The sequence below is a fragment of the Necator americanus genome, chromosome X (genome assembly GCF_031761385.1).
Source record: "Necator americanus strain Aroian chromosome X, whole genome shotgun sequence".
In the NCBI taxonomy this organism is placed as follows: Eukaryota; Metazoa; Nematoda; class Chromadorea; order Rhabditida; family Ancylostomatidae; genus Necator; species Necator americanus.
Genome location: NC_087376.1, coordinates 33,884,358 through 33,907,437, shown reverse-complemented (window position 1 = coordinate 33,907,437; position 23,080 = coordinate 33,884,358). Strand labels below are relative to the sequence as shown.

The following is a 23,080-nucleotide window of genomic DNA, read 5'->3' as shown; positions in this document are numbered from 1 at the left end:
GACACATGAAATAGAGCAATAAAGGCGAAATTGATGACTCAAACGACTTATTAGTGCGAAAAGAATTTGACGGATTGCTAACGGGTTGCAGAAATGGTGCCGGAAATGTCATCACACTTTTAACAAAATTGTACTCTTCTTTTTTTCCCAAGAGAAGAAGAAAATCTGATAATGTTGTGAAGAATCAGATGTCGGAAGCATCAGATGTTCAGCTTCCGACACAGCATACGCAGCGAGATGAGTTGCCAAGAAGATGATGCCACGAAAAAAAAGATTATGAATCAAAAGTAATGGATAAATTGTATAGAAAATAGTAAATATCAGTTCCGCAGAGAGTGTACATATTGATTTTTTCCTGCTCATCCTGATGTCCACACGTGAGTGATTCTTGACAAGACTGAAAGAACACTGGGTGACCTGTACTAGACATGTACTACTAAGAAATGGTTGTACAGTTACTGTGGTACTTGTACAACCATACCTTATGGGAGAGTTTCCAAAAGATTTAAGAGCGATTGACCACACTCACAGTCCAAAAATCAAAAAAGTCCAAAAAAATCTCATTCAAATATGGCAAGGATACAAAATGCCGCGATGTTTTACATTCATTCACATAAAGAAAGCCTCCGATTTAATTGAAACAGAAGTGGTTATGGAAGCCTGGGACTGGCTGAGACAGTAAGAGGTCCTTACTCAATATCTCAATGGAACTTCATGCAGACGGAACGAATACGGGCCGAATTCGACGAGGAGTGTGGGAGGTTCAAGGAGCAGCAGTCATGAAAAGTGGACGGATATTTGATTCTTCACTAATATACAGCAAAAGAAATAAATCCTCAGCTTTAGATGTACGAGTAACTGGGTCAGGATAAACGGTCTAAGACAAGCGTTGAACAGGAAAAAACGAAATCTGTGAAGAGGTGACAAAGACATCGAGGATCGAACATCGATAAGATCAAGAATATCCTGATTGATAGGTCACTTAATGTGTTTTACGGACAACGTTTGGACGGAAGCACAAAGATTTCAATCGTACCAGATATAAACACACAATGGAAGTGCCGAAAATCCAGCAGTCAAGATTTCTGCTGATTTTTTTAAAAAAAGAAAATGGCCCTTATCTCTTCGATACTCGACTAAGTGATTGCGGTCCAGAAAGCGACAAGGATGAACGGAAACGTTACTGAAACCAATCTCAGCAGATCGAAGATCAAAATAAGCGTATAGGTGATGTAAATAAACGTATAAAATATTTGTTAATTTAATTTCTCAAGTAAAAAACGAGTAATTATCAGCTACAGTAGTTGGAAAAGCATACTGTTTTGATTATATGATTATAAAGGAATGTTAGGGCCGCAGTCATCAAAATTCCAGGTGTGATAGACAAAACAAACCCTAATTTGTATTGTATAAAAACACGTCGCATGAGGATCGTCATTGCGCTTTCTTCCTCTGAGGACTCCAGTGCTGGATCCAATGTTCTCACTTCTCTTCGTTGCTCTGCTGTTGACAGCGGAGTCCAGGCAAGTTTTCCGTCGACTTTATCCTGTTTTATTAACAAATCCTGAATAACTGTTGAAGGGAAATATTGCAACTTGAAACCGCTTCCTACGATGACCCAGCAGAACCGACAACAACCGATGGCTCTACCATTGCGGAGACGTCAAGCTCTTCCGAGCTTTCCTTGGCTCCAGTGGACTCCAAACCGGTTTCCACTGTCTCCTGTCAAAACGAAACGAGTTTTGCGAACTTGCCGAATTTGAATGCTTTCCATTATACTGACATATACAAATACTACAACCTTGGCACCGACAACTTCAACGCGATGTTTCTGATGGTATGGAAAAAATAGAACAACATTTGATATTCTAATATTTAAGCGTTTTAGAATGCTCTAGAGGAAATAGTCAAATACCCGCCCAAGAACATATCGGATGCGATCGAAAGGTGCAATCAAATTCCTCTCCTAACGAAATCATTCGATGAAGAGCACACCTTCCGCTTCCTGGCGCAACAAGCTCTTCAGGATTCGAAGGACACCATATTTGAGGTATCCGTCTTCTAAATATGTAAGCCTGTGTTCTGTTTTGCTCCGAAATTTTGGGAGTAGATGACCGAAAGCCAGAAATCGTGTGGTAAAATCCTTTGAAGATTATGACCGTTTGAAAATGCTGGCTATTTTAGAAATTTCCTTGATTGCAAGAAAAGAATTTGAAGACAGAGGAAGAAGTTCTTCTTTATTGAAATGTAACAAACAGATCCTGGAAGCGACAGTTTCGGCAGCATTATAACTTGGCATGCAACAAATCTTTCTTTTGTTATCCTGAATATTCAGGAACTAACTGAGAAACATAAAGTTTTTCATCGATCACAATGACTACTTGACTGTGATATAACACCTATCCGCAACTTATTCGTTATATTCTCAAAAGCTAAAGTATTTCAGGATCTTGTCAGATTTAAAGTGGCAAACACACTTCAATTTCATGCAGTACTCTATCTTAAGGTTGTTCTAGCTAAAGATGACCTGGAAGAAAAGAGTAAAGGTGTCAGGGTTGGTCTACTGGAACCAATTTTTGATGATCTAAAGGCTACGCAGTTATTTTTTCAGCCACATATGCTCAGGATCGCTCCTACTTTCACAAAGTTCGCCCGTCATCTTAGTGAGTTTCAGTGACAGAGCTAAACCTAAAGGATCTGAAACTAGATACGGTTATGCGGTTTAAGAAAAGGCATATCGTCTACTTGGCAGAAGCATTTCGAGAGGTGATGTTCCTTACTGGGAAATCGAGGATGCGATTGAACTAGTCACAAATAATAACTATGAGATTACGAAGGGACTCTCTCAAACACTTCTGATGGTGAGTGAGTTTATCGGTTTTTAGAATCTACATCAAAGCTTTATTTTTAAGGAAAGCAAATGGATTAACGGCAAGATTTTGGAGTATCTAGGGAAATACACAGATTCTGAACAAATCAAAGATTTTATTGGCCAGGAAAAGCTACTAGCAGCAGAACAGTAGTATATCTGTGGATGTGTGCTTTTCTACAATAAAATTTCCTCGAATTAAATTCAAATAAGCCTATCAGAAACTTCTCCCCATCGGAACACGATCTTCGGAATGTACAATGACATCCGCAGATCCCTTTCTTCATGTTTGCATCTGGAAAATCACAGAATAAAATATTTCCTACAACGGGAAATCATGGATTCACGATTTTATACTCAGTCACTTGTGAAGGACACGCCGAAAAGGCACACTAGATGGAAATGAGCGTTCGATTAAAAAGTGTATAAATCCAGGAGAGCGGAATGAAAACTGCAATGTCCCTCAGAATGTTTCATGATTCCACACATTTTCTAAGTCACAGTAAACATTTTTCTCTTAATCGGAATGGTATCTTTTTACACTATGTTCATAAGGGATTTTTTTTCTTCTGGAATAAATGGATGCGTGGATCAGTTTTTAAAGTGCTACTATGCATGTACATAGACGTGAGTGAATTTTCCACCCGAGTCTTTTTCCTCACCTTGAAAAAATTCCCAGCGATTGGCTTTCCAATCTCATTTTCCATGGCAAATTTGAGCGTATCAAAACTGAAAATTAAAAAGATTATTCACTGCCAAATTCATTCTGCCTTTAAGTAGATCATCAGTTAATTGATAAATTTACTGCGCTCTTGCTTCAACTTCCTTCGCAGATATTTTTCCGGGCTGCTTGTAAAGAAGAACATGATATCTGTGGAAACCTGTAAATATCCGTTTACATCACAGTAGATCAAATTGTCTACCCATTTTCTTGTGAGTTGGACACCTGCTCCCGAAGGCGGACGTGGCCTCATGAAAGGCATGAGCTCATTGCCGTTCCTCACATGACTGCCAGGGATATTCACCACTAACCAGTGAAGGTAATCGCGAAGAAAAGGGTCCTTACGAGAAGGAGCGTCAGGATCTAGGTAGGCACACCTTTTTAACACGTACTTTAAAAGAAAAAAAAAAACTATAGCATGACAAACTAATAAAAAATCCTACAAGTCCATAAGCTGACTAAACATACACCACCGAAACCACAGTATCGTAGACGTACCCATCATAATGACAGTGTAGAGTTCATTTGGTGATGAATTCCAGTTCAAGGTTGGCTTAGTCGGACAGGATTTAGGAGACAGCTCATTTCCAACCGCAATCTCAATTCACACGAAGAAATTACAAACTCTCTGCTTCTTTGTGGTATGAACAGGTTTCTGTTAAAGGCAGCGTATCACGATTTTGACGTGGTGCAAAACCTACCGAGGTAGAGCGGGTAGTAGATTGAGGAACCTAACGTGGTTCCGCTCATCATTCCCTTTACCATCGTGGAAAAACGGTATGGGAACCGCTTTAATTCCTACGAGGTACCTTGGAACGGGCTTCTAGGAACACGTCCCGGTCCCCTCACCAGGATATTCATTGGTTTAAAGGCATCACCCCACGAATCTGAGGTGGTACGGATTTCAGGTGGAGTATTCGTATACAGAATGGGAGGCTAAGGAGAGGGGGGCGATTCCGTCCATTTCTTCCTAATTGCCGTAAAAAACAGCCCGGAAGATACGGCTTCGGTCTTGTTACGATAGAGGCAGGTACTGACCCGCTCCTCCGATCGATTGAACGGTAATCGATAAGGGTTGGTACAGATCAGCTCCCCGAAGCTCTTTTCTCCTTTCTTTTTTTTGTGGTAATTATTGGTTCTTTGTTCGTTTTATTTTGCATGGTTAGGATTATTTCACAGCCGGCGTCGTAGCAAAATCCTTATTGTTTAGTGCAGCCCTATCGTACCACAGCCCTATCGATTATCGTCCTATCGACAGAAAGGCGAATCAGTGTGAGGAAAAGCCTCGCAAAGGAAGTAACAGTAACTCGCACGACACAAATGTTTTGAAAAACTGAAAATCGCAAAACAATTTACAATACGGACCAATTTATATGATTTCTTGAATTTTTTCAGTAGTCATAATTTAACAAAGTAAGAAAAATAAAACAATCCAACCTTTACCCCTCCTTCGCAAGTAATATCCAATTGAGGCAACCCTGGATGCAGGTACTCAGATTCTTCTGAGTTGTACAATTCACTAAAACAGGGCCAAGACTAACAAAAATAAATACTTCTCTTGTCCAGACATAGAAACGTACCTCTTCAAAAGAATGACGAACACAGTGAAAAAGTAGCGGTGCCTCATGCTATTTTAAATTGAATATCAGTAAACGAAAGTTTCTGGAAAGCATTTCACCTTGTAAAATCTGCTGCGAAATCACGAACAAGCGGTTGAAAACTTACAAGCGATCCAGGAAATGTTCAGGTGCACCCGCGTGCAATCAATGAGCGGTGGTGTGAAAAGAGTAAGAAAGCAATGCATCAACAGAAATGTGGTTCTACTAATTAATTTGACAAATCGGCAGGAAGAATGAGAAGTTCATGCAGGTGAGGAGAGGCCAGAGGTTTGTCTTTAGGTGTTCACTTCCAAATTGTTACAATACAGGTTTATTTGCTAATTTCAATATCTTTTTTCAATTTATTTCTGTTGATTTCATGTCCGAGTGCATTGGAAGCTACTTTAGTTGATGGATAAATTTATCTTCTGCATGGCGAGTGATGTGGCCGTCGTCTTCTCATTAAAGGCATCACCCCACGAATCTGAGGTGGTACGGATTTCAGGTGGAGTATTCGTATACATGATGGGAGACTACGGAGAGGGGGGTGATTCCGTCCATTTCTTCCTGATTGCCGTAAAAAACAGCCCGGAAGATACGGCTTCATTCGTTTTGGCGCACCATTTTGTACAAGAGGTTCGATTGGAGCGTCCCAGTCTTGTGCGGCGCCGCATATTCCGGGCCGTTTTTTACGGCAATTAGCAAGAAATGGACGGAATCACCTCCCTCTCCGTAGTCTCCCATCCCGTATACAAATACTCCACCTGAAATCTGCACCACCTCAGATTCGTGGGGTGATGCCTTTAACCACCTAGGTCCTTTCTACACCGTGACTCACATTGGCAAAGAAAAAAATACATTTTTTTTATATTGACAACAAGCAATACTTGTAGCAAAAAACATAAAAAAAAGGAAGACTCTCGACTTCAAGTGCTTAAGGTGTTAGAAATATTTTTTTTTTTTGAAATTTACTATAACCTGAACATCCACGCAATATTTGATGCATATTTCTTTCTAATAAAAATGGAATTTTATCTCGACTCATGCAGGTTTATGCGATGAATTTGCTGTAGAAAATCTAGCTCTCCGAAAATCCAGTTACTTTCATGTGACAGACTACAGGCTTTGTAGGAAGTATGAAACATACAGTTTTACAAATTTAAAATTCAAATAAATTAACATTTTTTATTGGAAAAATTACGGTAAGATATAATTTTAGGAGAAGACGTGACGAGTGAGAACTGAGTTTACACACATCTTCTAATTAGGCAAAAATAATAGAAATTTAATACGAAATACGTGTGAATTAACAAATAAATTACGTGTTTTGGCGTTCAGTTTCGACCTCAGCGAGGATCGAACCAGGATCGAATCCATCGAAAGCGGAGTCAAACATACAACTAGTAAACATTGAATTTTATCTGGACAAAAAAAAAAAAACAGAAAGAGCAGCAGATGGAGAAAAGGGCTGGAAGAGATCGTTTTCGAGAAAGTTCTAATCGATCACTCCTCGGCTTGATCTTGATCTACATACACTATGAGTTCTACACTTTTAATCACTTGGTTGAGGTGACTCCAACTTCATTTTTAGCATTTTTTATAATCATTTATAAGGTAGATCAACATTAGAACATATTCGAACACTTCATTTTCTCAAAACATTTCCATTTTATAAGTAACTGTTCACTTCACTTCCAGTTCCTTCATTTCATTGCAATTAGTGCTTCTTTCTCCTGGAAAAGGATGCTTATCTTTAAGATATCCATTCAATTCAGAAATGATATAAAGTTTTGCTCTCATAAACATCGTTGCACTAAAACACAAAAAGTAACTTTTATCAAAATGTTTGCTCATTCTTAGCTTGAAATAGCCAACAAGTACATCTAAAATTTCAAATCTACCACCACTCGTCCTAGTTTCCTCCGTAATATTTGCTTAAATTTTGTGAAATAGTCGAGTAATTGCTACAAATAGCTTTTTTTTGTCGCCAGCAGCTTTCCCATAATTTTTTTTGCCGTATATGAAGATAAATTACAACTTAAGAAACATTTTTTTATTCACGAAACATAACATATCACTGACAATCGTCGACTATACAAGTTTCAAAGTTGGCGCTTTCGTGGTCGCCGTCGTCACACATTTCATTCTCTTGAAATGAAGAGAAAATAAAATAAAAGAGAAAATAGCACTATTTATGCATAGCCAACAGATGTTCACGGATGTCCAAGGGTCGAGTCGAACAGCGACCAGCAACGAGATCACTAGTCGATTTCTGGGTCTGAAAAGTACGGCGATCATCGAAAGGCAGGAAAAACATGGTACGCGGTAGTGTTAAGCCTGTTTATGGGTATCTACTCCTCGATAACAATCCAAAAAAAGGGAATGGGATCAAAAAGTGCAGTGATTAATGAGCGGCACTTTATTTTGAGACCGTGAAATCGTTTTTCGATTCCAATTAAGTTACGGTATTAGGAAGGAATGAACCAAAGCCGAATGTAATGCTATAGAAACCGAAGATGAATTTGATATTGGAAAGACGATGCTATTCTTTCGAGGAAATGATTTGAAATGAAGACCGAAAGAAAAACTATGGAAACCGTATCTGACTTACAAATATACTACATATAAGAAACAAAAAAATGAGGATATGCCTTCCATTAATTGTTTATTGTAAGCAATATGATAGAGAAGAGGAGTTCAGAGTGGAAAATCTAAATATTGCATTTGTTTTGATGGGACCACAATCACGAACCACCTATAATATGATCGATAATTCGTGTGTTTGTGTTGGACGGGCGGCCATTACGTTGATTGCAGATCGCGAATTTTATTTAGACTTGATTTACTACTACACGCCGGGTCCAAGTAGAGCGTCAGACAATCAGATTAGCTATATCTAAAAATACTCACATGTTTTACAGTATTAGACGTGTTTCTGCCGTCCTTCCATCAAAACCTTGTTTTTTGAGATTCTGAAGAGTGGATGTGCTGAAAAAGGAAACCATGTGTTGAGATGAGGAAAACAAGGGAATAGTGGAACTTACGATTAATAATGTGCGAGTAGTATCGTTTGTCGAAACCGAATCCATCGCCTTCTATTGAGTTTAACGCTCTTTTGTCGAAACCGAATCCCTCCCCTTCAAGAGAGTTCAACGCACGCTTGTCAAAGCCGAAACCTTCGCCTTCGAGCGAATTCAGAGCTCTCTTGTCAAATCCGAATCCTTCCCCTTCCAGTGAGTTTAAGGCTCTCTTATCGAAACCGAAACCGCTTCCGTCCAGTGAATTCAACGCTCGCTTATCAAAGCCGAAACCTTCTCCTTCTAATGAGTTCAGCGCCCGTTTGTCGAATCCGAAGCCTGTCCCTTCGAGAGCGTTCAGTGCCCTCTTATCGAATCCAAAACCGGAACCGTCCAACTCATCCAGAGCTCTTTTCTTCTTATCAAAACCGAATCCGCCTCCTTCCAAACTGTCTAAGGCGCGTTTTCGGCGACCTTGAATTAGTCGTTTTAGTTGTAGTCTTCGTTCGAGTCTCCGTATTTAAGAACGAGGAACAACTCACTCAGTACCCTCTTTAGACCACCGAATCCGTTTCCATCTAGATCATCCAATGCAGGTGGCGAATGCGTTGCTTCCGGCAAGCCACAGATAAACTGTGCACAGCCAACTAACAACTAAAAACTATTTCAAATAGTGTGCACAGAAATCCAGAAATGAGAGGAGCAATGAGAAATCTAGGATCTACGTTAAAAAGACTACGGGGTAGCTGAATTCTTCCTTGCCCAATCTAATACGGCATGTCTAAGCTGTTTACGTTTGCTTGTTTTCTATCATATTACAATAACAGACCAAAAACTCACCACGCAACGAGCCAAAGAAAACAGCATGTGGGGTACCCGGCGTCGAGTAATCACTGCAATAATGTCGGTCTAATTAAGAACGCTTAGAAAAAATTCACTGTACTTAACCTCAATCTGAGGAAAACTTGTGGGCGGCAGTTGAGTCACGAGCGAGAAAAGATATATGGGTTCCCAGGAAGCTTGAGGTAATTAATACAGGGGTAGCAGAAGTGAAGATGAGGAAATGAGGAGAGTATGCAAAACTGGACTCTGTGAGACCAACAATGTTTGGTGTCTTAACATGAGTGTGTGTTATGAGGGCTCAAGAGTAGTTTTGATTTGAAAGTCAAGTCTTTGATAAAGGGAAAAAATTTAGCAGGAAGAAGGAGGAACGAGAAGGGCCTAAAAAATATTTCTAGGATGTATAGATAGTTAAGGATCCGTCGGATAATCATCGAAGGCGAACGTATGAACAACATCGAACTGTGAATGCCGAAGGTGAAAACGAGTGCCCGCCCACTGCATCGTGTGCGTCAAGTGGTGGCAGCACATCCAGCAAACCGCAACGAAAAGGATGCATCCAGACGGCATTATATATGGTGTCCATGAACGCAAATGCCGTCTAGGTGCGATGAAGACGAAAATTAGCTATTACTATGCGAATTCTAATGCACAATTAGAAATTGTGGCAAAAACACATTGGTGTCTAGCCTCAGGGGAATTTAGAGATGGATCCTTAAATGAACGGCAATAAAGCGATAATTGAGAATGACAAGTAGGGTACCAAGGATATATAAGAAGCATTTTTGATCATACATCATAGTTATATGAAGTAATTCATGCAGGTCGGTGCTCTTAAAGCTATGTACTATTTATTAGCATAAATTCTTTATAACTTTTTAACTTGCGAATATACAAGAAAATATGCTTCAATGTATTCTTGGTGTTCGGAAGCACACCTCCATTGTATTTTAATGTATTTCCTGTGAAAATGGGAATTGAAGGTACCTACGTGCATTGTTACGTTGCAAATTAAGTGAACGACCATACGTAAACGCACTACGATCGACACCAGTTATTGAGACGAAAATGAGATTTACAATATAATAGATAACCACTTCTGCTCATTATACAAGAACACTATTCGCAGATCACAACGTCTTCTCCATTATTTGTATCTCGGCTAAAGAAATCGTGTTATGCGGCTTGAAAGAATCATACTACTGCGATTCGAAATGATTGTATACCACTATGTAGTAGTTAACACAGAAAAACATAGAAATGTGAATAAATTAAGTTCGTTAATAGGTGGAAAAACATTGTTCTAGCCTGACCATCGAAAGAAAAACCATCGAAGGATCGAAAATGTCTCTCACTGTATTTTCAGAAAAAAAAACCGCCGAAATAAACTTGACTATGTGAAAAGCAATGATCCCTAGACATGAACTTTGCTATATTTGGTATGAATCTGAGGATTTTTTGCAGAAGGATGTGTGAGAGATCGGTGCATAACGGACACTCTGCCCTGAGGCATGTTGCCATTAAATAAGCCCGAAAAGGGTGCTTATTATATGCTGTTGAGAACTACACCATCAGTTGACCATAACTAAAGACAGTTAACTGGAAACCATATCAACCACTAGATTTTCCGTCTACTTCGAATGCACCCACCTTTTTCGCTAATTGAAATGAAAAAAAGTGAAATCACGAGAACACTGGAACAATGGAATTCGGAGTGGGAATAATTAGGAGAGGGGCCCGGCTTTTTGTGGTAGGTGGCTCTGACGTATCGCTGGACTCATTCCTTATTGAGTTAGGTGAATTCCGAGTATGTGCCCGCGATGCGATGTCCATCACGGACGTCTGCATGTCAGTTCAAACATCGAATTTGTCACACACCTACTCGGTCGGCTCTGGGCAAGAAATGTAAGAGAAATGAGATCATTCACTAAGCTGCGGCAATTCTTACCACTAAACAGACAGCGTGGAAACAAGTGAGAAGCAAATTTTATGCGAGAAGTATTGTGGAGTTAACTGTTTATAATTAGTTGTACATATACTGAAAACCACACGTAGTGGAGAATACTAATTTTTTTTTTTGGATGGAACAAGCAGGCAAGTGGATTTCTTATCCTTTACATTGTCGTTAAAGAGATTTTTCACAAAATATTGACGTTCACGTGCTGCCTGTTTAATTGGTGTTGGGAACTCTCCATGCTTTTAATGGCGGATCGCTATGTACGTAACTGTCGGAGGAACTTTTTCAAGCATAACAAATAAGACGCGCTGTTCGTACCTTGGTACTTGTGGCAAACTTCTGATGACGTCAGCGAAAATGTTTACTAAAATGGGTTCGACTCAGAGTACATGGATGAACACACAAAACATAAACGGCGAAAAAGACATTCACTTGAAATTTGTCTGGAATTCCACTCTTATGTACCCATCATTATGCAAAGTATGGTTTAAAAAAAGGATAATTAGATCATCGAAGTTTGAGTTGTGCAATATCCATTAGGCGTGACATTTCTTCAATTCAGTTTTTTTTATAATTAAGAAAGAGTGTTATAGCAGAAAAAAACGTAAACGAAGTTTTTGCTGTGGCACACTCAGGGATAGCTGCGACTGAGAATGATCAAGAATCTTTGCCTCTCCCATAATCACACACATGACCAGGACTACACTTCACATTACAGGGACCCTAATCGCATAATAGGGACCCTCATAAAAGTTAAAGAGGAGTCCGAAATAGCCCAAGAAGAAGCACGGAAGGCACTTAAACTCATCACCTCATTTCAACGCGACTCATTTAAAACGGCGCCTATCCGTATCCGATCTTTACGCCACTACAACGATGCAACGCTGCCAACCTCGTATGGCCTCTCAACGCCTAATTGGAAACTATAGCGATGGAATGTTAACGAGGCGAAATTTTCGAATATGTAAATCCTGGAAGTAGCGCATACAAAGTAGAACGATCAAATAGAATACAAAAACATTTTTTCCTCGTTCGAAGCAAACATCAGTGATCGAACATTTTTGAACATAGTGAAAAGAGTTGCCTGAGTCCTTCGTCGGAAACTCGTCGCCGGAAAAAAAAATGAAAAAGTATGACAAAAGGCAAAAACGTGATCAGTCGAAGTGTGTGCTTCCCATGGATGACCCTCTGCTGCATTTACATGTGTTATGGAATAAAAAGTAATACATTATAATAATGCTCGACATTATCAGAATCATAACTTTCAATAACACTTTTAATTTTTAATTTTTCAAAATCTTTTTTAACCAGAGAATGTATCGGACAAGAGTAGTTCAGAATAAGTCTATGGTATACCTCTCATCAAAGCTACCAATCTCTCATTACCCTACGGCGCTCACTTTTGATCAATGCGATCTAAAAGAGAAGAAACAATATACATAACTGAATGAAATGAAGAATAATGATTAGACTAATACGATCCCCTCTACCATTCTTCCAGAAAATCCCAACGAATGCCCACCATCAAGTACTCTGAATCAAAAACACAGAGAGAACCTTTCTAATTTCATTATGTGTGGATATAATGAACAGTGAGAAAAACGTACGAAACTTCCGTAGATCAATGGATGATGGATCAATAGAACATTATAATTAATGTTTGAACACAAATATGTAAATCGAAGGTCTGTCCTCGTTTTCGGTTAATGTTTAAAAAATACCCAGGAATTACCCAGGAAATTTTCGTCCCTCATAAGCTTACTTTATGTGAACCCTATTATGGCAGAGTCACACTGAATTCAACGATCATTTCAACGCCGAAACTAGAATGAAAAGAAGATGAAATCAAGGAAGTCTGACTGATGTGGCATTGAAGATGAGAATGTAATATGGAAAAGATTCATATCCAAGAATCCATCTCTTGCTTTCGGTAGGCGGAAAAACCTATTATTTAAACTTATTATGCTCATTTCAAGGGAACGAAAAAGGGAAGAGAATAACAACTATTCTTTAGGTCTAGGATTCTCAAGCACTCTTTATTTTGGATGCAGAGGATTACTGATTGGTAATGGATTTAACTTACTCTGAATTCATAAATACTTATGCATCTAACAAAGTAAATATGGAGTTGATCGTCTTCTGCGACTGAAGCAATTATTGCGAAGAACTTAGTAGCAAAATTACCGCAATAAGTAGCATCGGAACGAAACATCGGCTGCGAGTAGGCGTATAAGAGTGCGGTCATGAGATCATTACTGTAACTTTATTTAGAATTCTTTTTTTTATTTTGTTGGTTGCAGAATTTGTGGAGTATTCAGAGTGCTTCGAAGAAGACAAATCTTTCTATCGAAAGGCCCAACATGTCTTTTTAATATTTACAAGCACTACGAATAGAGAAAGAAAGTGTGACATCTATTAAGAGAAGAAAAAATGAAGAAGAACAGTGATTTTTTTCTTGCATATTTAGACAAAAATTGGAACACTATCGAAGAACGAAAATAGTAAAAATTTGTTGGATTCAGACTTGGCAAAATAAAAAGTTTTGGAAAATGTGAGCAACCGGTTCTTAACCTACTGGTTTGCTAGCTTAGCAAAAACATTTCAAGTATATATGTACAGTATAAAATGCTAAATTCTTACGAAGATAGTTTTGAAAACGGTCGCTTCTATGTGGAAGGAATCCAAGCGATATGTTTTAGGAAATTGCCTAAATGCTACGTCACACCACACTGGGTAAAAAAAAATCTTATAAATCTCTTACTATTGCTCTCTTATAAATATCTAGGTGCAAAAAGGCAAAATGTTCATACTCAGTTCTAGTAAGAAGGTAAATAAATACGAATTTCCAACTAATTAGACAAACGTTGTGATAATAGATTATTTTCGGGATGATTTTCAGAAAATATATGTTTGGCACAGATTTTAACTTCACATAAGCAACAAACTATGATTGAGACCCAGTATTCTCACTGAGAAACTATTTCCTTTCAAAGGCTTTCAGGAATACGTTCACTTGAATTATATATGACTGTTTATTTGCAATCCACCCTTAAAACGCATAGTGGATGATGTAGTCACCAAAACCATGTGAATATTTGTGAAGCTTAACAATAGCCTTATGATTTTCATTTGACAGAAACATTTTGTATAGAAATTTTACACGCACTCAAACCTTTAAAAATCCCAGAATAGTTAAGGTACGTTACAAATTTGAATAGTTCTAGGATGAGAAATCTGTGGCAATAAAAAGAGGATTTGTCCAGGAATGCAAGATGTTCAGTAGGTGTAACAGAATCCAAGCTAATTGAATGCCGCTTCGGACGAAATAGTAGTTGAACGTCCATCATGTGACAAAACTATCCTACAAGAATGTGGAAAGTGTTCGTTGCGTCTTCTAGCAAATATGAAAGACACCTTTATGGAACTATTCAAAGATGGATGTTTGCGCATCATGGAATTTCTAGGGAAACACTTCATTAATGAAAGGTTTCATGGATTCAAATCGGAATCCCTTCAGGAACTCATGAAAAACAAGAAAGTTAAACAGCAGCTGTTAAGTTTGCACTTAGCTGTAGTGTGACGACGGGATTGGAGCGATACGTTCACTATCGATCTGTATTATAGAAGTAATTAGAGTTTACCTCGGTTTTACGTAACGAAAAACAACAATTCGCGGGTTCCTACTGTATTGTCACGTGAGTCCGGCACTTCACCACAATTCTCTAAGAAAACAACGGAGAAAATCGAGTTATTGTTGGTGAGAAGTTTCGTCACTCGTCTATTTAATGGATAAGGAACCTTTACGGAAGCGATCGTGTTGTCGAAAATGAAGGAGATGAGATTCCAAGGTGAAAATAGTGGGAGCATGCTAAAGGTGACGAATATTATAGATACACGTGAGCAAGTACTTAAACACCTACGTAAGTATAAATTTCTCTTCTATTTTAGAATTAAAATTATGTACGTTTAAATATAGAATCCACATAAGACATATTTACAAATAAATGAGTGAGTAACTGGTAATGAAACTTGTCATAGATTTATTGAGAAAGAAACAATACATGGAATTAGGAGTGAAATATAGGAATTGCAGTTTTCCTCAGTCTAGGAAGACCGCTCAAATATGATTTATGATCGCAACGAACGTGAACGTTGCTCTCGATTATTTCTGAAAGATGGGTATTGATGTGAGTAACATTTCAGGGTATTCTAGACTCAGGAAAGCTCCAAATGAGCCAGAGCTGTTAATCCGAAACGACGCGCAAATGGGTGGCGAACAGCATCTACGGGAGGAAAATAAGACGAATTTTGGAATTCTTCGTATCGTTGAGTGTCGCTTTTCGGGCTAAATCAAACCTAATTCACACTTATGCTTTCTGCGACACTTTAATTCCATCGACAATTTTCCAATTCATTAACGTCGTTATGAAATTTCATTTGTCAAATGAAAATTTTTGAAAAAAAAAACTTGTTACTATCCCGGAATTGATGTCAGTAAATTTCACGTCTCCTTCTTTCGTAATTAATGGTCACAACGGCTAATCTTCTCTCGTATACTAAATTTGAAATAAAAAAGAAGCGAATATTGAAAACTTTAACTTTTCTTTTTCTTTTTTGTTGTAAATGTGTTTGTAGCGTAGAACTGTTACAGTAACAGGATCCTTGATTGCCTTCAACTGTTATTCGATTTACCAAAGAGATTTTTGACAAATAAGAAAGCTTATCTTTGAAATTTCTCCACAAATGAGCTTTAAAAGTGCTACAAGAAAAAATAAAGGATGAAATATAACAAAATGAGACAGAAGGTTGTAAAGACTGAAGGATGCGGAATACGAAACATGGCAGCACTGGAAAGATAACTCGCGACTCGAAAATTGATGAGTTTGGTTCGGAAGTTTTAAATCATTCGACGTGTCTCCATGCTTGGTCCCTTCTGACTACCGTTTATTCCCAGCCCTATAACAACACCTTCAGTACAGACAATTCGATAACGTAAGGCAACTCGAAAAAGAGGTGCCTGGTTCCTCCAATGTGTGGTCTCTGGAGATCTGGAAAAGTTGAATTTGTAAGCTACCTTAAGTATGGTTGAGCTGCATCGATATCAGTGGAGAATATATCAATGATTGACATTGTTAAATTAATTTAAAGTGTCTTAAAGATATGTTTTAGTGTCGAAGGACCTTCTCGAAACCCAATATTGAAAAATTTTCCGCATGTTTGAGAAATCGTTTACTAACAGCAATGAAAAAACTAATGATGGTGATTGACTTCGAATGAAACATGTGATATTCTCCATAGATCTGTCGCACTGAAATTGAAGCGGCCACAATTTAATTACGGACCATGTGGAATGTAATCGTGGACCCAGCGAGCTCGTTCATTAAACAGAGAGCAACTTTGGGTTTCGTGAATGAAACGTAACATATTCAGCGAAAATGTCCGATACAAGACGTGTCGCATGCTCAACTATAGCAGCAAATGCGCAGTAGTTCTCTCTCGTCCTTTTTCTTTTCGCAAACCTCTTTCCTGTCAAAAACATTTCAAATAAATTGAAAAGTAGACAGGTTATTTCAAAGCGCCAGGTTTTTTTTTCAGTTCTCGTGTTTTCCGCGCTTATTACGCTGACCTCAGTCAATTTGTTGTGATCTGAAGTGCAGTCAGTGGCGAAAGCCATGAGCTACTACAATAACTCACCGTAGAAATTTTGATCTGCCGTTCTAAAGTACCGACGAAAAGTTTTACTCAAGTTTCATTAAGTAGCTTGAGATAGCAACCATTCCAATTATTTGAACAAAAAAGCATACCTATTTGATCGTAGGAATTTAGGGTAAAATTAGAGAAGGTTACGAATGGAAGCCAAAACATTTGAGAGTTTTGATTTCTCAGAATCCTTGCCGTATGAAGGGCGGAGTTAATGTATGAAACAAGGGACGTAAAAAAGGATTTTCGGTCACTGATAAGTGAGAAAATTTTTGGACGACTCAGCATGCAATAGTTGACTTGCTGAAATTTATGAGAGGAACGAAGCACCCTCCATTAACGTCCATTAGGTACACGATAAAAATCCGACATACTCTTATCGTCTTCTCTACCAGGGTACCTGATTGTTTACACATTTCTAAACGAAAGAATCACCCATGAGTGCTTAGGAAGGTACAAAGATGCTATCGTTTACTAGAAGTAAATAGTGTAACGGACCATTTCGAATCAGAGAAGGTTTACTGTAAAACATTACGAAAGTGCCACTAAATTGAGGCTTCGGTATCATTCGAAATCTCATCATGCATTCGATGATTCCTCTGTTGTATTTTTATTTTTGTATTCGACAAATACTCTGTCAATCAATTATTCGAATAAGAATGAGTTAACTGTTCAACACTTACCAAGGTTTCCATCGAGACCACGGAAATCCTTCGAAGCTGTTTCTTTTCCTGTCCAGAAACAGGCTGCGATCCTCGAAAAACGCTCATGTTTCAAAACGGCGATTCGCAATGATCCGGTACGGTCTAGTGAATTTAATGGATATTCTCATTAAAAATACGAATTATTTTCTAAAATAGAGAGAAACTCCATCGAGGACGGCCTTTAGGTGTTTGATAGTACAGATAGATAATAGCAAATAATGTACCGTCGCAGACACCTCCCTTCGATCGATAACTTCTGTGACCGACTGCAAGGGTTGATCAGGAGGTGTTCATGGATGAAAATCGATGACGAGAAATGGACACGCTGAAGGATCAGCGGTGTTACCGTGACGTTCAACCGAGTACCGAACGTATGCAGCAATATCTTCTGATTTCCAATCACACTCCTCCTCTCTATCCTGGCCTAGTCGAGGGCGCATAACTCTCATCCAGATGGAAACATTTGGCTGCCACTATAATATATATGCTATGTTCCGGGTGTAACTAGGGACTGCTTCACCGATGAACGCAATCTTGTTGATTCGTGGATTATTGTCGCAATTTTGGAACCTCTTGAAAGCGTAACACACCATATTCCGGATGGACTGCTTACATCACAAGAGGCATTTGTTATTCTGGTAAACTCACTAATTGATTCACACATTTTGCTTGAGGGATGAAATTCGAGCCTCATCCACTCAAGGGAAGGAAACCGTCCAGAGTTCCGAGTTTTTATTATGGTATTTGTAAACAGTAATCTTTTATCGTATTTTACTGTACTCTTACAATACGCCGTAAATGCGACTCGATTCGCCAGTGTAAGATCGGAATTTAAAGTCCAAGACCGTGTAAAGTGGTTTGAGTCCAGCTCAGATCCATATTTTCTATGAAACTTCAAGAATTCACATAAGACTGCTCATCGTTTTGATCAACTCAACTCCTGTTGATCGTCGAATTGATCGATCGGGCGCCAGTAATTCCGGGACAGTCCCGTAACGAAAAAAAGTTGATTTGGGGATGTTCATACCGCAATGTTGTGATGCGAACTCAACCTTTTCCAGTTCACTCCTTTAGCATTGATAGATTTATAATATTGCATCATTTACATACGAATTGAATCCATTTACATGTGAATTGCAAACGAATTTGACTTTCGCTGATAAACGTATCAAAATGAAAGGTTAAGGACCTCTGGAAATTACGAATGCAGTGCTGAGTTCATGCAGGTTAGCTTCAATCTTATTTTTTTTATTATTAATGTTGAATCAATTTATTATTCTCAGTTTTATTCGTAAAGTCAGATGTTCTCAACGGAAATGTGTGCTTCCTACTAGTAGTCCTACGAAACAGATCAAACCTGTGGCAGTAGATCTTGACGAATTTTGAGATTTATTAGGTTAGGGCCAGATTACTCGTTAAATTCCCATGTCCTAATTAATTTCATTTGAAGCTGAACCAACGTTGACCCGCAAAAAGAGAGAGTCGTTCGACAGAATGAAAAGAAAGTAATTCCAAGAAGGGAAGAGATCAGATCACAGTAGGACGAAAATCTTGAATAAAGATTCACATATTATGTAGTGTACAGAAAAGTAGGAAAATCACCACTATGGAGACGTTCCTCCATAATGGTGATTTTCCTACTTTCCTTGGAAGATATGGAGGAATTAATGTTTCCTACGTTCCTAGGACACATTAATCCATCCATATCCTCCAGAAAAAAAAATTTACTGTACACCATATCCTCCAGAAAAAAAACCTAACTAAACTAACTTGGGAAAAGGATTCGAAGAGAAATGAAACAGGAACAATCTCATTTTATTAGGACTTCGAATGCTCAGCCGGATACAAAATGGATGAAGAATTTAAAATTTTCAGATTTTGTATAAAAATTTCAGTGGATAGTGTAGTAACTGGGATTGAAGCAACTGTGAAGGGATGCGACATTACACTTCTATATCTGCTCAGTAAATCATTGTCATCAACAGTACAATAGTTATAATTGATTAATAATTATTAAATCAAAAATTATAATAATGAAATCTAAGTTGCATCATATATTTACAACAAAAAAATGATTAACAATATCATTAGTGCACTACAGTCATATGTATACAGAACAACCGACGCATACATACAGTGAATTACGGAGGCGATTCGCACTGTTAGATTGGTGAATGTCCCTATTTTCCTATTCGAATGTGACACTAATTTGTCGATCCCGGAAAAATGTAAGGATTCCCTGATCTTCGGCGGTTTCGAACCATCGACATTAAAGACGCAGCGGAAAATTTAAGGCAGGGCGCTATATCCACAATAACATAGAATTACAAAACAAGGATTGCCAAGCCATTTGGTAGGCGTTGTCCGGGAGATCGTAGTTTTCAAAAATGTCAACAAGACCGTAAAATACTTATACCTCTCTAATTAATTCTAGTGATCATAGTCTTCAGTTAACAAGCCGACCCACTAATGCACCTAAATATCCTGAGGTCTCTCATTCCTAATTTTGAGGATATTTCTGAATTTTTGTTACCAATTATCAAAACTACATCCCAAATCGTACTTACTAGAACAATCAGCTTAACATCACCTCTCATGCGATGTTGTATCGATGTTTAAAGGGAGAATTCAGGAAGATTTTCAATATTACATTTTTTCAGGAGTGAATATGCACCGATCGGAACCTGGTTGACACCGCACACTCTAATTTTAGAAATCAGATGGATAAGGAACACCAGATTGGGCTATTCATCGAATAAACCACATCCTTATCTAGTACGTTAGATGAAATAAAGCCATATAGAGTGAAGTTTGACACCTGTATATTTTCAGAGTTGCTTTTTCGACCAATTTCCTTCTTTCTTTCTTTTTTCCTTCTTTTTTTTCGTCAACTTCCTTCCTTATCCATTTAACGCGCTTTCTTTGAGTCACTTACAACTTTCATCTATGTTCACCACCAAGAAGAACTCCGTAAATTCTCGCTAAGACTGCTTTTGAACATGGTGATTTGACCAAGGAGAGAATACCAGAGTGTTGTTCGGAGGAGGCTGAGGTTTTTTTGCGGTAATTTGTTGACTGACAGCATTCTGAAATTTTCTTCTCGGTTAAACCACTATATTCAAATCGTAGTTAATCAAATGGCAATCGCTGCTAAGAAAAGTGGTCAGAAAAGTGGGAATCCAAGTCTGAGCCTTAAACGAATGCAGATGTATTTTTTTATAATGAAACCCAATTCAACTAAGGTAGCTACTTTTCACTCCTAAATTATGGCTGTCGAACAGATGAAATAGTGGAGAAAACTGCTAGATAGTGCACTTCGAGCGATCTTCTCGACTCCACCACTCTACTTTTCCCGGGTTTTGTTCAAGTACTACCGAAACGCGATTTTAAATCGCAAACTTCGGCCGTGGTCAATGGCGATTTGTCACTGCTTCAGCGGCTAATTTGTCGAATCAGTTCGCGATCGGCGTCGACTGCTTCGGTCGGCTGGAAGCAGTGCGAGCCGAAGGTGCTTGCTTTGTGCCACAGCTCGTATTCACGCGCTATATAGCGTCTGGCGACTTTTTCGGTCCATATGGGTGGCTTCCGGCCTCGGCCACATGTCTAGCATTTGTATTCCGTTATTATTAGACATATGCATCCACGGCAAACACAAGCGCAACGTTTAATTTTTCGTGTTACTTCCGTCCGAGAGGTCGATGTCGAAGACGTTCGACGGGTACTCGTCGTCCTCAATGTTCCTATTGTGCAACGTCTGTACCGCGTTCGCCTCATTGCAACTCATTGCTTGTGTCTTTTCGACCTGTGCCACCGGTTTCGTGCACCACAAAAAGACTTTAATCCGGATCTAAATCCGTGGGAGAGCGTTAGGTTTCGGGTTTAGTGCAGTGTAATCGTTGTTGATATCTGTTTACGGCGGGCCACATTGCTTAAATTACATTTTTTAAATCTGATTCCTGTTCTTTTAGTTCCCTGATCTTCTCTCTCTTTCCGAACTTGAAGGAACCACATCCGTTCCGGTGCTCAACAGATCCCAGAGATTCATCGTTTCCCTGTATCGCAATAACTTCGTTTTATAAAGTTGTTCAAAAAGCACACGTTTTGGTCTTCAAGTGAACAAAAAATAAAAATAAAAATACACTTTGATACTCTTCCTACTCTCTGTGGTTACGAATTTAATTTAGTGAATACCATCGTGACGATTTTTAGAAATCTAGGAAGAATTCTGGAACTGGAAACAGGAAACGTAATCGTATGAGGACTCATTTTAGGCTGCATTGCTTGCATATGTCTACCGAGTATTCTCATTGTTGTTATCGGTGTTTGTGAAGTGGACATAGATACTGTTATTCATTATCCGGCCATCCGGAATATCCCTATTTTTCAGAGCCACTGCTTGAACTGCTTGTATATACGTTTGTTTGAAGGATTCCTTTAAAAAACCGTAGAGACATCTGGAAGCATCTAATATACACTGGCCCCGCTCAGCACAGTGCAGTCGCTTCGCAGTCGCTTCGTGGTGTTATTCTAGCTTTATCCGGTATGGTAACTGAGTTCTCGAATAACATTTATTAAAATGATTGCACTAAAAATACATTTGCTCCTTTTCCTGATGATTTTATGCAATGCACTTTTTCCAACATCAGTATTCTGAATTTCGTTGATTCTTCTGCTGTCTCCATTTCAGACATAGCACTTTCGTCGTATGCGTAATATTTGAACACTTTTTCCTTATTGAGGGTCTCGGTCTTTTCTCTATTTCCCTCTTTTTGTGGTCTTGAGAGCTTAGTTCTGCGGTTTCCAACAAATTCTACAAGACACACAGGGTTCCTCTTCAATTTTGAATTTACAGTCATGTCATTCCTTTATCATTATTTCCATTAATTTCGGCATAAAACCGCAATCTCTCATCCTTGTAATAGTGGACATCGGACGGATTGCCCAGATTTCTCTACAGAGGCGGTAAAGATCTGTAGTGAGATTAGCGGAAATCTGAGACGGCTGGCGATCGCCGTTCGGAACGCTGATATCGTGTCAATTAAACTCACCCTCAACCTCCTGTGCTTCTCAGACCTCTATTCTATTCTATTCTAAGGGTGCTAATTTATCTATACAAAAACCTATTACACTATCGTATCTTACTAACTCTTTATTTGGAGGATAAATGATCAAGTGATATCTTATTGCATGAATTGCGGGACTGGCCCGTATTGCATATATTTCGGCTATCATATATCACTTTTTTTCCAAATTCTATTTTTATTTCTTTTGTGTTGTCGGTGTAAATGTAAATGTAAATGTAAAGGTGCGTGGAAATCACTATAAACTCGTTAATAATACTATTTAATCGTATTGGATATGCGATTTCTAATTTTCTCACATATGGACCTCGTGGTTCTGATGCTTCCTCTCGAAACTCCTGTTATGAAACTTGTTTGAAAGGACGTAAATGTAGAGCACATAATGAACCGCTTTAAATGATGCGCTTGTGCAAATTTTAGCGAGAACCACAAATCGCATTTTTGATTTAACTATTTTCGGTTATCAAGAAGTTAGGTCCCAAGGTTGCTCGTGTAAGTGCATGCGTAAGTTTATTTTCGTCACGGTATGCACTTTTCGTCCGTTCATTCACTTCTCATTTAAGTCAGTAGTAACGCCCGATTCTCTCTTTTCC

The 23,080-nt window shown here is 38.6% G+C and overlaps 3 protein-coding genes across 5 annotated transcripts; 1 reads left to right on the top strand and 2 right to left on the bottom strand.

The window, feature by feature from the left end:
* Positions 1–1,476: 1,476 nt before the first annotated feature.
* RB195_026262 (uncharacterized protein) lies at positions 1,477–3,023 on the top strand (the record flags this gene model as incomplete). Its single annotated transcript, XM_013447067.2, has 7 exons — positions 1,477–1,523; positions 1,582–1,837; positions 1,889–2,050; positions 2,447–2,554; positions 2,612–2,663; positions 2,728–2,861; positions 2,913–3,023. 7 exons carry the CDS (start codon positions 1,477–1,479, stop codon positions 3,021–3,023), a joined length of 870 nt encoding a protein of 289 aa, XP_013302521.2.
* Positions 3,024–3,152: 129 nt separating this feature from the next.
* Positions 3,153–5,217, bottom strand: RB195_026261 (uncharacterized protein; the record flags this gene model as incomplete). Its single annotated transcript, XM_064214736.1, has 7 exons — positions 3,153–3,164; positions 3,532–3,598; positions 3,675–3,750; positions 3,816–3,953; positions 4,089–4,188; positions 5,028–5,109; positions 5,171–5,217. 7 exons carry the CDS (start codon positions 5,215–5,217, stop codon positions 3,153–3,155), a joined length of 522 nt encoding a protein of 173 aa, XP_064070617.1.
* Positions 5,218–8,111: 2,894 nt separating this feature from the next.
* On the bottom strand, positions 8,112–17,855 carry RB195_026260 (uncharacterized protein; the record flags this gene model as incomplete). Of its 3 annotated transcripts, XM_064214734.1 has the most annotated exons (7): positions 8,112–8,176; positions 8,233–8,679; positions 8,748–8,859; positions 9,046–9,098; positions 17,386–17,508; positions 17,631–17,672; positions 17,753–17,855. In XM_064214734.1, the coding sequence occupies 7 exons, from the start codon at positions 17,853–17,855 to the stop codon at positions 8,112–8,114; spliced, it is 945 nt and encodes a 314-aa protein (XP_064070614.1). The 3 variants fall into 3 exon arrangements, with proteins under 3 accessions (XP_064070614.1, XP_064070616.1, XP_064070615.1); XM_064214733.1 differs by lacking the exons at positions 17,386–17,508; positions 17,631–17,672; positions 17,753–17,855 and having other exon boundaries at positions 9,046–9,072; XM_064214735.1 differs by lacking the exons at positions 8,112–8,176; positions 8,233–8,679; positions 8,748–8,859; positions 9,046–9,098 and adding an exon at positions 15,959–16,050.
* Positions 17,856–23,080: the final 5,225 nt, after the last annotated feature.